The sequence below is a fragment of the Diachasma alloeum genome, unplaced genomic scaffold (assembly GCF_001412515.2).
Source record: "Diachasma alloeum isolate Michigan unplaced genomic scaffold, Dall2.0 Dall_scaffold_00195, whole genome shotgun sequence".
NCBI lineage: Eukaryota > Metazoa > Arthropoda > Insecta > Hymenoptera > Braconidae > Diachasma > Diachasma alloeum.
The window spans coordinates 2,004,410-2,018,935 of NW_021680360.1; the positions used below are offsets into that span (position 1 = coordinate 2,004,410).

General features: G+C 39.3%; 2 protein-coding genes across 3 annotated transcripts; one reads left to right on the forward strand and one right to left on the reverse strand.

Moving 5' to 3' along the window:
* On the forward strand, positions 1–7,758 carry LOC107048566. The gene is given in 13 exon segments (XM_029126824.1): positions 1–57; positions 637–739; positions 742–846; positions 1,050–1,252; positions 1,286–1,697; positions 1,961–2,152; positions 4,212–4,487; positions 4,827–4,903; positions 6,094–6,194; positions 6,279–6,378; positions 6,509–6,721; positions 7,406–7,519; positions 7,603–7,758. Coding segments are annotated over 13 exon segments (2,109 nt in total).
* Positions 7,759–7,907: 149 nt separating this feature from the next.
* On the reverse strand, positions 7,908–13,300 carry LOC107048603 (alpha-(1,3)-fucosyltransferase C). 2 transcript variants are annotated; one of them, XM_015271843.2, is made up of 4 exons: positions 12,990–13,300; positions 10,551–10,855; positions 9,851–10,061; positions 7,908–8,472 (listed from the first exon to the last, which is right to left on the reverse strand). In XM_015271843.2, the coding sequence occupies exons 1-4, from the start codon at positions 13,161–13,163 to the stop codon at positions 7,975–7,977; spliced, it is 1,188 nt and encodes a 395-aa protein (XP_015127329.1). In that variant the 5' UTR covers positions 13,164–13,300; the 3' UTR covers positions 7,908–7,974. The 2 variants fall into 2 exon arrangements, with proteins under 2 accessions (XP_015127329.1, XP_015127328.1); XM_015271842.2 differs by having other exon boundaries at positions 9,851–10,157.
* Positions 13,301–14,526: the final 1,226 nt, after the last annotated feature.

Genomic DNA, 14,526 nt, shown 5'->3' on the forward strand with positions numbered 1-14,526 from the left:
ATGTCACAAGTAATGAAATCCCCACCGAGCAATCGCGTTTCTTCGACGAGCTGGGACGTAAGTAAATCCCCCTCTAATCCATATACTTACTTCTAATATCAATATCACGTGAACCAGTTTGTGAAGAAGTTTTCTCGAAAGGTGTCGCAAGCCAATTCCCCGCGGGTAAAAAGAGAAAAAAAAATCCAAGAACCAGGTGTCTTCGTTACGGCCGAGTCGACATTCGAGTCACACGAACTGAAAAAACCACATGGTCACATCACCATTAGCGTCCACTCTGCATGCTCCATAGCACCGAGGACTATTTTGTCACATTGCGGAAGAGTCGGAATAACAAACTCCCGAGTTATTTTTCACGCGTCAATTTTTTAAAACTCGCCTATGTTTGGCACGAAAGAGAAAGGGGACAGCGTGTGCGAAGATTCATTCGTCCAAACGACAAAAGAGTTTCTTTAGGAAGACGAGTATTGGCGAAGCGTGACGCACACAGGCGACACGCGAGGCCTGCCTCAACCCCGCAATTTATATTCCCAAGGAAAGATTGCAGTGAAATTATGTCAAGAGTCCAAATGAAATTCAATCAAATGCAGAAGAAATAACAAAAAGAAATAACTGAAAACAAATGATTAATCACAGGGATTAGCTGATGGTTTTGGAGATGAAAAGAAGAAAATAGGAGAAAGGACGAGGGCGAGGCGGCCGAAGACGCTGTTGATCTTGATTGTTAGCACGATTTTATACTGGTGGGGGACACTGGAGGAAGAAGAAGCGACATCGCCATTGGTACGACGGGAAAGCCAAAGTCGGTGAAAGCAAGTAGAGGCGTTCGAAGACACTCCAGCGATAGCTATTCGTGACAGACGTTGTTGGCAGTTGTTCGGTATCATCCATGTGATATCCCTCGAGGATTATCAGTACCCAGTTGACAAAGGAGTGATTAAAAGATGTCTTGAAAGTATCGTTGACCCCAGAATCGTGAAATTGGCTGACTGATGGATTTGGGATAACAGATTGAGTGCTCCGAGCGTAAATGATGCTGCCTCGACTAGGCCCCAGATTCTACAGCGTCCCATTGACTTCTCTCCTCATCATTCTGTTGAATAGTTCAGTGAATATCGAGGGGAGGGATGTGTACAGAAACAGTGATAACAGACCGGACAGACCGGCCTACTCCAGATGGAGTGCGCGAGGGAGTTTCTTTCCGATAGAGAGACGCGGGAGTTTTGCGACATTAGAGGACACAGAGTCTCCTGTTGAGGCGTTCAGGCCTCGAAGGCTCGAGAAGAAGGAGATCCGCCATGATACTAAGATAAATCAGAAGTTGAATCAGGGGAGTCAGGCCCTTCGGAGCTACAGGAAGAGTCAGGAGATTCAGAGCAAGATGATGGACGAAGAGCTGTCGGATACTGAGCTGGCGGATCTCCAGTCATTCGATTTGGGAGATGCTGGGGGAGATAAGAACGAACTGCAGAGGCTTCTGGCCAACTTGAGGGGTCAGAGTCTCGATGAGTTTGAGGATGAGTACGCGGCTGATGAGGCGAGAGGACGACGCGGCAGGAGGAGGAAACTCTCCAGCCATGAGCAGGGTCTTCTGCTCGTTGAAACACTGAAGAAGAAGCGCAATTACACTGGCATTGAGGACCACCGGGGCCATGGAACGCATCTTCATAGCGGGATCATGGATATGCTCGGCAGAAGTATGTCTTCAAAACATCAATGATGATTATGAGGGGCCTGTTTGTCTCGCAGCTTGACTGCCAACCGGTGTCCACTGTGTTACACTTTGCAACAATAATGCTAATGACGACGCCCGTCTCTTTATCGTGCGCTAAATCTCGGTTGAAAAAGCAGCAAATTTATGTTTTTCTTTTTCTGGAGAGGGAGCAAATGGGTGTTCTGGTAACCGTTAGGTGGCTTCATTTGTGGAGAGGTTAATGGGGAATGTTTGGCTTGATTGCAGTGATCCCTCAGACGTGCAAGTATAAGGGCGCGAGGTTTGAGTGCGGCCTGAGCATCAGCTGTGTGCTGGGGGGCGGCAGACCGGTGGATTTGTGCTCCGGGGGGCTCATCTGGAGCTGCTGCGTCGATGATGACGATATTCCGGAGAAGGAGCCGGCGAGGCCTAGTGGGGTGGCGCTTTTGCAAAATGCCAGTGAGTAGCTTTCGTGGATTTTTGGGCCATTTTTTTTTCATTTCGTGGTCTTCACGGAGAGAAATGTTCAGTAAAAATTACGGAGCTCATAATTCGATTACGATTACGAAATTGACTCAGAAAATTTAAGTGGCGGGATCGTAATTTTTCACAGGAGATTCGGATAGAAATTAAGGAACGCTCTGGAAAAATTCCGTGGGAGTTCCGTAAAATTTCGCACAATCACATTTCACTCCGGAATTACGGAAAAGATACGGAATTTTTATTGAATATCTCTCCGTGTTGAGGTCGAGATTGAATTTACAGAAAATGCCCTGGGGTTTTTAAAACAAAAACCTTGAGGTTCTTAAATTGACATCCTTGTTTCCTCAAAATATCTTCATTAATTGTGGTGTACCATCATAAATTAGGCGCCCCCTCCCCGCTTCATCATAAATTACAGAACCGCAGCCGTTCTCAATCGCGTGACGCAATATTTGAATTTGAACCCCCAACGAAATTGAAAATACTCTAGTTAGGGAGCTTGGAAAATTCATTCAAAGGTCAAATAAAACAGACATTTATAAATAAGAAGAATTGTTTTCAACTTCAGAAAGATATTTTTGGTTTAAGGAAGTCCTTTTTCATTACGTACGCATAAAGCAAAATTTTTTAATTTTTAGTTTCAACTTTCCACACATTGTGATGAAAAATAGGGTTCGACATTCATGGGAAAACGGCCAGCAGGTCAAAAAACACGAAATCTATTCTGTGCATTCAACCCCTCGATAATAATAAAATACGTTTTAAAAATCACGAACATCTGAAATTTCACAATGTCATCCACATGACACTCACATTCGTTCGTGACTTCTCCAGTGATAGTTAAGCGATGATTCCGCGGTATTTCTCGTGGGCAATTTTCCAGTTGCTAGACCGCTTTATTCTGGAAATTTGTAGAGTAATGGAATATATTGCGTTGGTAAGCCGAAGGACGAAATGCCAATTCTATCCAAATAATTGTCCCAAAACCCGTGGAGTCACTTCCTCAATCATTCCTTAACCCCCCATTGATGGAAGAATTTATTTGTAAGTTACACGGAGAGAAATTTTCTAGAAAAATTCTAGCACGAGTTCTGGAAAAAATTACAATCCACGGGCTGTGAAAAATTCTAGTGCTGTTAAGGTAAAATTTCTTGGTATTTTTGGTAAAATTTCCGGGGATTTCTGTGAAATTTTCACAGAAATACGGGGAAAAATTCACGTTTTTCCCAATAAAATTTCTAGTGCCGGCACTGGAATTTTTTCCTAGCCGTCACTTTGCGCCTCTTTTCGCGTGCTAGTACTAGAATTTTTCTAAACAATTCCGCTCCGTGTATCCCTAGAAAACACGTTTTTCGTAAGATTATTCCCATGTTTTTCATAGATACTATTTATAATAGTCTTCAGTTCTTAAAAAAAATGGTAACTACCTGTACTACACAGTTTAGGAGGCAATAAATAATAAAATGTGGCATTCAAACAAGCGAAGCATAGGCCAAACGGGAAGTTCGGGTCCCCCCGAACTCGATTTTTCCACTTTATGAGAAAACGGTTGTTACGATGTTCTTAAAAAACTAATCCGTGATCGACTAATAAATCTCGAATACGGTCAATTTTTTTATAAAATTTTGTACTGCATACACTGAAAATAGAAAAACTCAATAACTCATGAGAATGAAATAAATCAAACAGTTATTGTTGCCTGCACTGATAGAAATGGTGGAACGATTCACTTGCTCCAAACGAGGCCTCTTAACTGTTACCGCGATTCGTTAATAGTTAACGAATCGTGGTAATAGTTAAAAAGTCTCGTTTGGTTCGACTAAACGGTTCTATCAGTGTGCATGAAAAACACATGAAAATAGAAAAACTCAATAACTCATGAGAATGAAATAAATCAAGTTATTCAGAATTTTTTCCGGAAATCCATACGTATTGAATTTCGGGTCCCATTGACTTGGGACATACCTTAAAACTACTTTAAAGAAGGGGTGAATCGAAATAAGGAACAGTTCAACTTGAGCAAGATAACTTTTAGCATTCTTGAGCCTGTCGAATCGTCCTTACGTGGACGACGACGTGCGGATCTACGGTAACCAAGGGCGACCCCAGCGCCCAAATTACCATCAGCACCACGACACAGCCATTAACGAGGATCCAGGAATTTACGAGCCAACGTATTCCGCTTGGGAGCAGGAGCGTCCAAACGAGGTGTCGTCATACGATAACCCATACCTGAATCGTCCAGAGGCTAGTCACCCCAACAACTACTATCCAGACGATGACTACGAGATTAATCGACCCTCACACCATGGTACAACCGCTGATTATCCGTCCTATTCCCAGGATCAGGACATGTACCGTGGTAATTCTAAAATCACGAGTGCAACAGTTGAAAAAATAAATTGTCTTGAAGGGTCCCAGCACGAGCACTTCTTCTTTTGATTTTCTTTCACTCTTTCCATTGCAATCTTCGTGATGCGATCCTGACGCGCTTGAATGACCGGTACACGACTGGAGAACTGGAGACAGTGCACAGCACAGGCTAGGGTTCCTCACTTATTCTCTACTTTACTGGTGTCAAAATGCGGCTCTACCTCCTGGCGATTTGCAAGTTGTGATTTCATCATTAACAGGTGATTTTTGCTTTCAGGCTGTGGGGAACTGTACACCAGGAGCAATAGGATCGTAGGGGGACACAGCTCGAGCTTCGGCAGTCATCCGTGGCAGGTGAGAGTCCCTGACACGCTCGAGAATATCCAACTTTTTTATCCTTTCGCTTGACTATTATTCTCCAGCATTTTCGACGATTCATTATTGTTATGGCTTGGTTTAATATTCTCGCGGGCTGTTAGCGGCGTCCGGGGATAGGGAGTGTTGTAACAGAACTAATTGTTTGATACATCACTGATTGAAATAGACACTTTGTGGTCTAATGTTTTGCTCTGTTTTTCGTTTCGGTTTTGGAGGTCTTGATTACTTATTTATTTTAAGGGCTTCCGCGGATGAAATCCCTTAAGAGGAAATTTAAATTTTATGGAGAGTTGAGTTGGAATTTTCAGGAAAGTCGGTCTATATTTGATTTGGTGGGACGAAATCACATTAAAATTTAAGATTTTACTGAAAAATCAATGAAATTTCGAATTCTTTAGCAGCAGGAAGTCAATGAAAATATGAATATTTTAGACTAGATTACACCTAATTTCCAATCAATTAAAAATTTGAAAATATATCAGAATTTTCGTGACTTCTATTGATTTTCATGGAATGAGTAAACTGAAATTGTTAGTTCCCTATCTTTCCATAAAATGTTTAACTTTCAATGATGAGATTGAAATTTCTCCTTGAAATTTCCGTGTAACTATAATGTGACAGAAATTTCCAAGAAGTCATGTACGAAATAATTTAACAGAAAAACCTAGCGAATTCGTTTGGATTTCAATTGAATTTTCTATTAACTTTTAGCCGATTGGAATGTTCAATAGAAAATATTCTCTAGAAAAAGACAATAAAATCTGATTTTTCTATACGACTCCATTATATTCTATTGAATATTTTCTATAGAATTTTCTGGGCTTGAATTTTTCAGGTTTTTTTGTTCTATTTTTATTTTCTTATTAAGATAATCAAATCAAAAGAAATGAGTAAATTTGGGCCGAGGAAATTCTACAGAAAATACCTCAATAGAATAAGACGTACAGAAAAATCGAATTCCATTGATTTCTTCTACAGAATATTTTCTACTGAACGTTTCAATAGAACTGGCCAAAAACTAATAGAGAGTTCAATAGGAATCCAATAGAATTAGAATAATTGTCTAGCGAATTCGCCAGGTTTTTTTATTAATTTCTTTTCAAACGTGTACCAGAAATTTCAGCCAAAAATTTTCAACAGTGCATTGTTACTGGTTTCACTTTCAGGCGGCGATTATCAAGAGTGGATTTTTGTCAAAGAAATTGTCCTGTGGAGGGGCCTTGCTCAATAATCGATGGGTCGTGACCGCCGCACATTGTGTCGCAACGTTAGTAATTCTCTCCCCACTTCAATACTCATCTCTACTAATCTCTGCTGACATTTCTCAGACCAATTATTCCCGTGTTTCCAGGACCCCGAATAATAACCTTAAAGTCAGATTAGGCGAGTGGGACGTGCGCGACGCCGCCGAGAAGTATCTTCACGAAGAATACAATATAGAACGCAAAGAGGTAATAAATACTGGTGTTAGTGGGGTAATGAGTTCACTTGTGTTCTGGTCAGATGTTTCGTGCACATGGTTGGGATAATGCGTGTCGTAATGGTGAATAATGGGGTAATGGGTTTTTGGGGAAAAACAAGGTGCATCCGCAGTACTCACCCACGGACTTCCGGAATGACGTTGCTCTGGTTAAGCTATCCAGGGCGGTTGCTTTCAAGCAGCACATTGTACCGGTTTGTCTGCCTGCGAGAAATCTCAAGATTCAGGGGAGGACGGCTACTGTCGCCGGATGGGGGAGGACCAGGCATGGACAGAGCTCGGCACCAACTGTTCTGCAAGAAGTTGATGTCGAGGTGATATTTTTTATCTACTAGTGCCATGTGACTGTTCATAACTTGAACATGAATATTTCATGATAAAGTGAGAATTTCATGCCACAAAAAATCGGCTTTTTCGGGTCAGAAGATGAGAAAAGGAAAATCATTTCATATTGACTGAATAGAGAGTTTATGCAGAGGAAAACCTCCAGGTATTAAAAAAATATAACCGTCGCTTACGCTCAATCGTTTTGAGTTCGAAGGAAAGCAATATCTCCTTTTCCTTCTCTCAAACTTCCCCTATCTTTTAAGGAATATTATCTCACTGCGAAAAGAGACATCATCTTATCATTCAGTAACTTGCTCCTTAACCCGAAGAGCACCGATTTCTCGTCTGAAACCTACCATAAAGTGATTAAATATGAATGCGATGTTTTCCGCTCAAAAAATGATTTGTGTGATATGTCGATTATTTTCTCAGTGTACTAATAATTTCCAGTACTTTTATTTCTGTTATTTTCTCGTCATTATTTAGAGTTGACGACCATATTTATGTCTCGAATTATATTGGGCCTTCACGCTCTCATCTACAAGTAAATTTATCGAGATGAAAATGAATTATGACACTAGGAATTGATTCGTTTCTTAAATTAAGGGCTCTCCTATTCCACAGGAAGACACACTTCCAATATAATTATGTCGTAATAACTATATTTCAAGGTGATACCTAACGAGAGATGTCAGAGGTGGTTCAGGGCAGCAGGAAGAAGGGAGACGATTCACGATGTCTTCCTCTGTGCAGGGTATAAAGAAGGAGGGAGAGACTCCTGTCAAGTACGTGAAAACCCATTCCACGATTGTTTCCTCATTTTTTTTCATTGTAACATAACTTGATTACAATTTCACGCATATTCCAGGGAGACTCAGGTGGACCTCTAACAATGGCAGTAGAAGGCAGACACGTTCTAATCGGCCTAGTGTCCTGGGGCATTGGTTGTGGACGCGAACACCTACCAGGTGTCTACACGAACATTCAGAAATTCGTACCATGGATAGACAAAGTCATGAGCTGAAACCCCTCCCCCCTTATTTATTCCCTCGAATCGCCAGCCAACTTACCAAAGTCTATTCACCACTGAGACTTCTCAATCCACTCCTTATGTAGATATATTTATACTTGTATAGTTATCCGTACTGTTAAATAGTCATAAGAAGAATGATATTCAGAAAAAGAATATTTTATTTACATAAACGGATCAATAAATTAATGAACTACAGCTGAAATTAGTTTATCTCCAATGGTGCATCGACTTGATCCACGATAGATTTCCCGAAGGGTAGCACTGATCTGTGATGTAATACTTCGTGAAATCACCGACAGTCTTCTTTGGTAAGTCATTGTTGTGGAGTTTCTCGCACAAATCACAGAGTGTTGACTTTGTTGTGTCTTCAACTTGGTAGTAACTCTTCCACCAGAAGTAGGAAGCGTACTCCACTGGATTTCGTGATAATCTCAGCAGGTAATCTGCCAGTTCAGAGGTGGAATTGAAGTCCATTATGTTTATGTAGGAGTGGGGAGGGGCGAATTTTGAATAATCTGCACCACCGTATACCACGGGAATTGTGTATTTGGACATTGGGGAAAACAGCTTCTCGGTTACGTAGTCCTTGCAGAGGGTGTTCTCGAAGGAGAAGTAGAAAAAGTAGTCGCGTTCGATGAGGTCGTTACACATCTCATTGTTCTCTTTATTACATCGAAGTTTACCGCATTGACCATAAATGTCGACCTAGAATGAAATGTAATTGGGATAATTGAAGGCAGTGAAGTGGTGAAAAGATAGACGTTAAATGAGACGGTAGTCAACTGGCCGAATAAATGGCGTTACAGGGAGAGAAAAACTCAATAAAAATTGCAAGCGGCTGTATCTTCGATACAGCTGTAATTGTACGGGGATACGTCCATGGTCTTTCCTTCTTTTTCGAATTTCCTGGAAACTCCTTGCATTCCCTCGAATTTCCTGGAAACTCTTTGAATTCCTTCGAATTTTATACAACCTCCCTGAATTTCCTCGAAATTTCTAGAAACTCCTTGAATTTTTTCCAAATTTCAAGAAACTTCTCGAATTACCTTGAAATGTCTAGAAATTTCTAGAATTCCGATAGATGGTGCTGCACATAAGGACCGTTTCCCAAAATGACCCCCCGTATTGAAACCATACACGGAGAGAAATATTCAATAAAAATTACGTATCTTTTCCGTAATTCCGGAGCGAAATAGGGTTGTAGGAAATTGTACGCAACTGTCACGGAATTTTTCCAGAGCGTTTCGTAATTTGTATCTGAATCTCCTGTGAAAAATTACGATACCGTCACTTAAATTTTCTGAGTCGGTTCCGTAATCGGTGAGCGAATTGTGAGTTCCGTAATTTTTACTGAACATTTTTCTCCGTGTAGACATATCTACGTCAAAATTACCAAAAAAAAAACGTACAAATTACGTTTCGAAACGTAATCCGTCGGAACTGAAATTGTACGAATCACTTTTTAAATTCTACGATTTGTCCCGTAAAAATTAACCACCCGTCTGATGACTCACCGCTGTGGGGACAAGTCGTTCCGTAATTTTTCCCCAACGATTGAGAAATTTTACGGAATGGAACGTAGAAATAACTCACCAGCTTCATAAAAATTGTTGAACGTTCAAGAATTTTTGATTTTGGAGGCATAATAAGTCGGTAAGTTTCTGTAAGATTTTACTTCTTCGGGAAAAATTACGTGACAATTTCGTACTTTGTTCTGTGAAGAAGCTGAGAATTCACTGAACGCTTCAGATTTCTGCTCTACCCTTCCCATAAAAATTGCCGGAAAACGATTGCCCATTGCGGATTACGTGAATTGTTCCGTAATTTTTACTGAATATTTCTCTCCATATAATTCAATCTCACAACAGACGTCTGCAATCAATCAACTATCTTCCCATTTTTTACTTTGAAGGGAATTCAAATTCCGATAATGACCTTATCTTCAGGGAGAGATTAGAGCTGCATAAAGGTCATCACGAGAATTTCTCTGACAGATTTTGAAGCGGCTTTGACTTGGCCGATTTTAGGTCTCAATTTAACTTGGTAATTCCGTTTCATGAATGTAATCAATCAAATAAATCACCTTGAAGTATTTTTTGAGCTCTTCAACTAGAGTTTCACGTCTTGAATGGGTATTACAGTGAGAGACGAACCAAGCAGCCATCCGGCTCTTCGATTTTATGATCTCAAACTCCTCATTGCTGACATCGTAGGATTTAGGAGTTCTCCAGGGGACGATGCCAGCTGGATCTCGGGGTGGGGATATTATTTCATTAGTTGAGAGATCTCTAATCCTGCCATAAGGACGTATTATGTCAGAGTCTAGGCGATAGGACATCGTCCAGTTGTAGTAGTTGGGTGTTAGGACGAAGTACATACTAGTGATAGGCCTGAGGTGAATTAAAAAAAATGTTGCTTGAGGTTTTTTCTATTGAAAAATTATCTCAGTATTGGGGGGGACTCAATCGGACCTCGGGAAATGTCCGGAGACGTTTTTCGTGGCTAATGAAAGTACTCAATAAAAAAATTTCTTCTGAAAAGTCCTCCCAATCATTGGCTACAGCCGTTATGACGAAAAATATTGTTCGACACACGGCCGTGGGAACTTTTCTACCTCATATGATTACAGAACTCGCCTTCGGCTCTTCCGTAACCTCATATTCATCAGAAAAGTTTTTTTCGGTCTAATGACGAAATAATCTATTGTTCGTTATCTAATGCCAATGACACCCTCCGAGGGTGCTGCAGCATTTCACCACTCCCTTCCCGGAACATCGAATTACCTCGAAGCTGGAGACTCCCACGAGAAGAAAATGTACCTCTGATGATCAGACCGACCAGTCGGCAAATCCCCAGTGTTCATCTCGATGCCGTGAAAGAGAATAGCATCATAATCCTCTAGATTATTCAGCCACTTTCTGTCAGGAGTGCCGTAACAATGGGGCACTGGACATCCTCGGAAGACATCTCCAGTACCAAACATAAAGTGTCTGTGCTTTTCAGCGTACATTGTATTCCAATAGAGGATCGTTTTCAGGCGTAGGGAACCGTTCGCTGTCAGCTGCCCTCGCAGCGGTACCCTCTGATTCTAGAATGGAAAATTGCGATAGTTGCCGCGCAATTCGCAGATAAATTTCGCAAAAAATTTTATCCGATGACAGTTGATAAGTATCTCTTGTGTAGTGAGCTTCATATCTCCATTTATTGTTATCGTACAAAGTGTCACGTGGGCCACACGCTATTGAGCGCAAGTAAATGAGTATTCTGCAATTCCTTGAGTAAATTAACAGAGAAAAACTCTAGTTTCTACAATTTAACTGTTGAGAAATCATGAAATTAATTTTTTTTTAATTCTTCCTTTCAATTTTTTGTCGTGAAAAAACTGACGAATGTAGGGAGAGAAATTCTTTAGAAAAATTTTAGGGCTAGCACGGAAAAAGGGCGCAATGTGACGATCAGGGAATTCATAATCTATTGCGTAAACGTGAATTGTTCCCGTTTATGCCTTTTTCTTGTTACATTCGATATTCTTTTTTTCATTCAATTGTTTATAATCTTTCTCATTGCAAAAAGCAATACGATTGATGAGAATTATATGTCCCAACCTAGCAGCTGTTCAATTTTAATATTTCTCCATTAAAAAAAGTATGGAACGTTTTTTGTCACCGTTTTTTGGGGCATAGGATAGCTTATCATATGAAGAACATATGTAAACGGAAAATAAACATGAAAAATGAGGTGATATGTTGGCATACGGGGCAATGCATAAATGGATCATCGGAATCTATGTGACTAAAATTTATTCAATGCATAAATATGAAAAATAACATGATAGAAATAGTTTGCTTTTTGTGAAAAAAATACATTAAATTTGATTTCAACCAACTAAATTGGACGAATACAAAATAAATTATTTTCTCACTTTGTACAAACCAACGAAATCCTCTAACAGAACAAAAATAATTATTTTTGTTAAAAAACGCTGTGCGAAGGAAAATTTTTTTCTGGCTGCTCCTGGAAATGAGAAAGGCAATTTTCTGGAAAGATATAATACCCATAAAAAAACTTGGAAAAAACACAGAAAACTATAAAAATAACCCAAGTCAGAGCTCCATAAAAAATAAGTGACATAGAACCAACGTTCTTGGCGCGGAGTTCTTACAATCACTGCCTAATATCAATCGAATCTTCCATGTCCTCGTCAACGGCAATAGCATTGGTTCTATCTTTACTGATATTTTATTGAGTCCTATTCGCTAATTTTCATAGGTTGCTGTATTTTTCCAAATGTTTTATAGAAGTTGTATTTTTCTAGAAAAATGTCTTCCTCATTTCCAAGAGCAACAAAAAAAATTCGTTGGCGTAGTGTTTTTTACAAAAATAATTATTTCTGTTTTTTGGATAAAATATACATGCATATATTATATATGAAATATATAATATACTAGAAATGTAGAAAAAAAAAATTTTATACATGTATGTGATAGCTAAGCTAGGCCACCAAGAATGATGGAAATTGAAAGATAATATATTTCACATATCAAAAAAAAATTGAACAATTTTCTTCCAATTCCACACGATTATCAATTTTTAGTTAATTCACTCAGTAATTCAATTAATCTGATGTTCATCTGTGCAACATTGTCATCTCGTGTTTTCAGCACCAAATTAAAAATTAAAACTTAATTTGGAATATTGATTCGCATCTTATTCATATCAGAAATCTTGTATTTGGATATTAATCTTATTTATTCAAAGCGAAAAAATCGATCATCTTTTTCACTGTATGTCATTCAGATTCTGCTATCCTCAACGGTAAAAATGTGAGATAATCCTATCATTCTAACTATTAATCTAGTCAACTTAGTTCGAAGAAAACCTTATTAAACGCAACATTAAGAAAGTAGAATTATTCTATTTTCCTCTGACCTAAATGATTTCGACAACTACGATTCGTTTATTCATATTTCGGAAAATTATATTCAAATTCTCTGTTTGTCAGGCGGCCTTCATCAAAATTCAACGCAACACATATTGCCCAATTTTTTTAGAAAGTAAATCCCCAGAAATTTTACCTTCACAGCACTAGAATTTTTCAAAAGAATTTCTCTCCGCGTAAAAATTGCCTGCGCCACTCAAGTGTTTGCATTGAAAAAGTAAAAAAAAAACCAAGTAATGTCCATAATTGTTGACAGCAAAAAATACTTTGGAAATGCATTCACCTCGAATTCCTCGAGTGTTTCCTCCTTGGATTCATCAACTCGCTCGAACACATTCCAGTTTCGAATTCTCCAGTCGCGCACGGATTCGCTCTTCATTGAATTTCTCAGGTAAAAAATGATGCAGATTATTGTAACACTGATCAATAGACAGAAGCAGCCCCACGCCGTTCGCATATCTTCACCGCGCACCAGTGTCACCGAACACCGATGACAATCGATCAAGTGTTATAATAACGAAACGAATATACCTTAGATTCTAATTAATTTCCCGCCAGATGTTCTGCGCTTGCTAACACTGTGACAGCACCATCAAACACTGACTCAGTGCAAACTGCATTCAACAGTTGGTTGGCATTGGGATGTAAAAATTGAGACATTGAGTCATTCCGCAAGACAAGAATTATACTACCTTCCGATTAGATTACTCTAGCACTTTCAAATTTGACCAACAAACGTGTAATAAAATGAGCGCTGGAGCCGGGGACAGTTGAACGATTGCATTTGGAGTTAAAAATCCTTCAACCGTTTGGGAAAGGCGTTATACTTTTAATTCAACCGGTCGATATCATCGGGATCGGTCGGTGGAACCCACGTGGCTCGTTCCCCCACTATCTATTTCACAGACCACGCGCTCTCGCATTTCTCGGGGAAATTCAAACTTCTGAATTGAGAAGGGATCATTGAATGGTGGTGTGATTAAACCCCGCGCTCTAGAGGGCACGAGAGAGTGCTGCCGCCAAGGTCGTATTCAGAACTTTGTCATGCAGTCAATCTCACGGTAAAACAGGACAGATTGTGGGATAAGGTATCGGAGGCTGCAACCGCGCTGTTGCAATGGGCAATTCACCGCGTGCAGCAATAGCAGAGATCAACAGAAATAATGAAATAATGAAATCGAAAATATTTCTCAATATTCATCGAACACGAAAAAAAATATACTTGAATTGAGTGATTCTAGGATATTTTATTCTCGAAAACTCGTTGCCCGTAAAATCAATAAAAATATATTTTGATTCGAGTATAAAATATAGTTGATTCAAGTATATTTTATACTCAATTAAAGTATATTTTTTTTGTGAATCAATCGTGAAAACTGAAGTATTTTGATTATTCTGTTAATGAGTAATGTTGGCTGTCAAAATATTCCTTACTGTGACAATGAACAATGATTGTTAAAATGTAATTCCCTTTAATGATATTCAGCAAATAAAAACTTTCGATTACTGGATTAATCAGTAATTATAGGTACACATTACTGAATACTTGTCTAATTAATGATGGAGTCTTTATCATTAATTGAAATGGGTACTTTTTCCTTAAGGGATCTGTACATTGTAGGACATCAATAGAATCCTCCAATTAATCAACCAAACTGCAAAGAGTCTGACTCGATACGCATAGGCTCTATCTCTCATAGTTTCCGAAATAATCGCGAAAAACGAAAGTGCCAAAAAAAATTAATTTATGTTGTAGAGGGGGTAGGAAGTGGAAAAACGCAATTCTGAGCCGTCCGTCTGCCTAAACGGAACCCAAATTT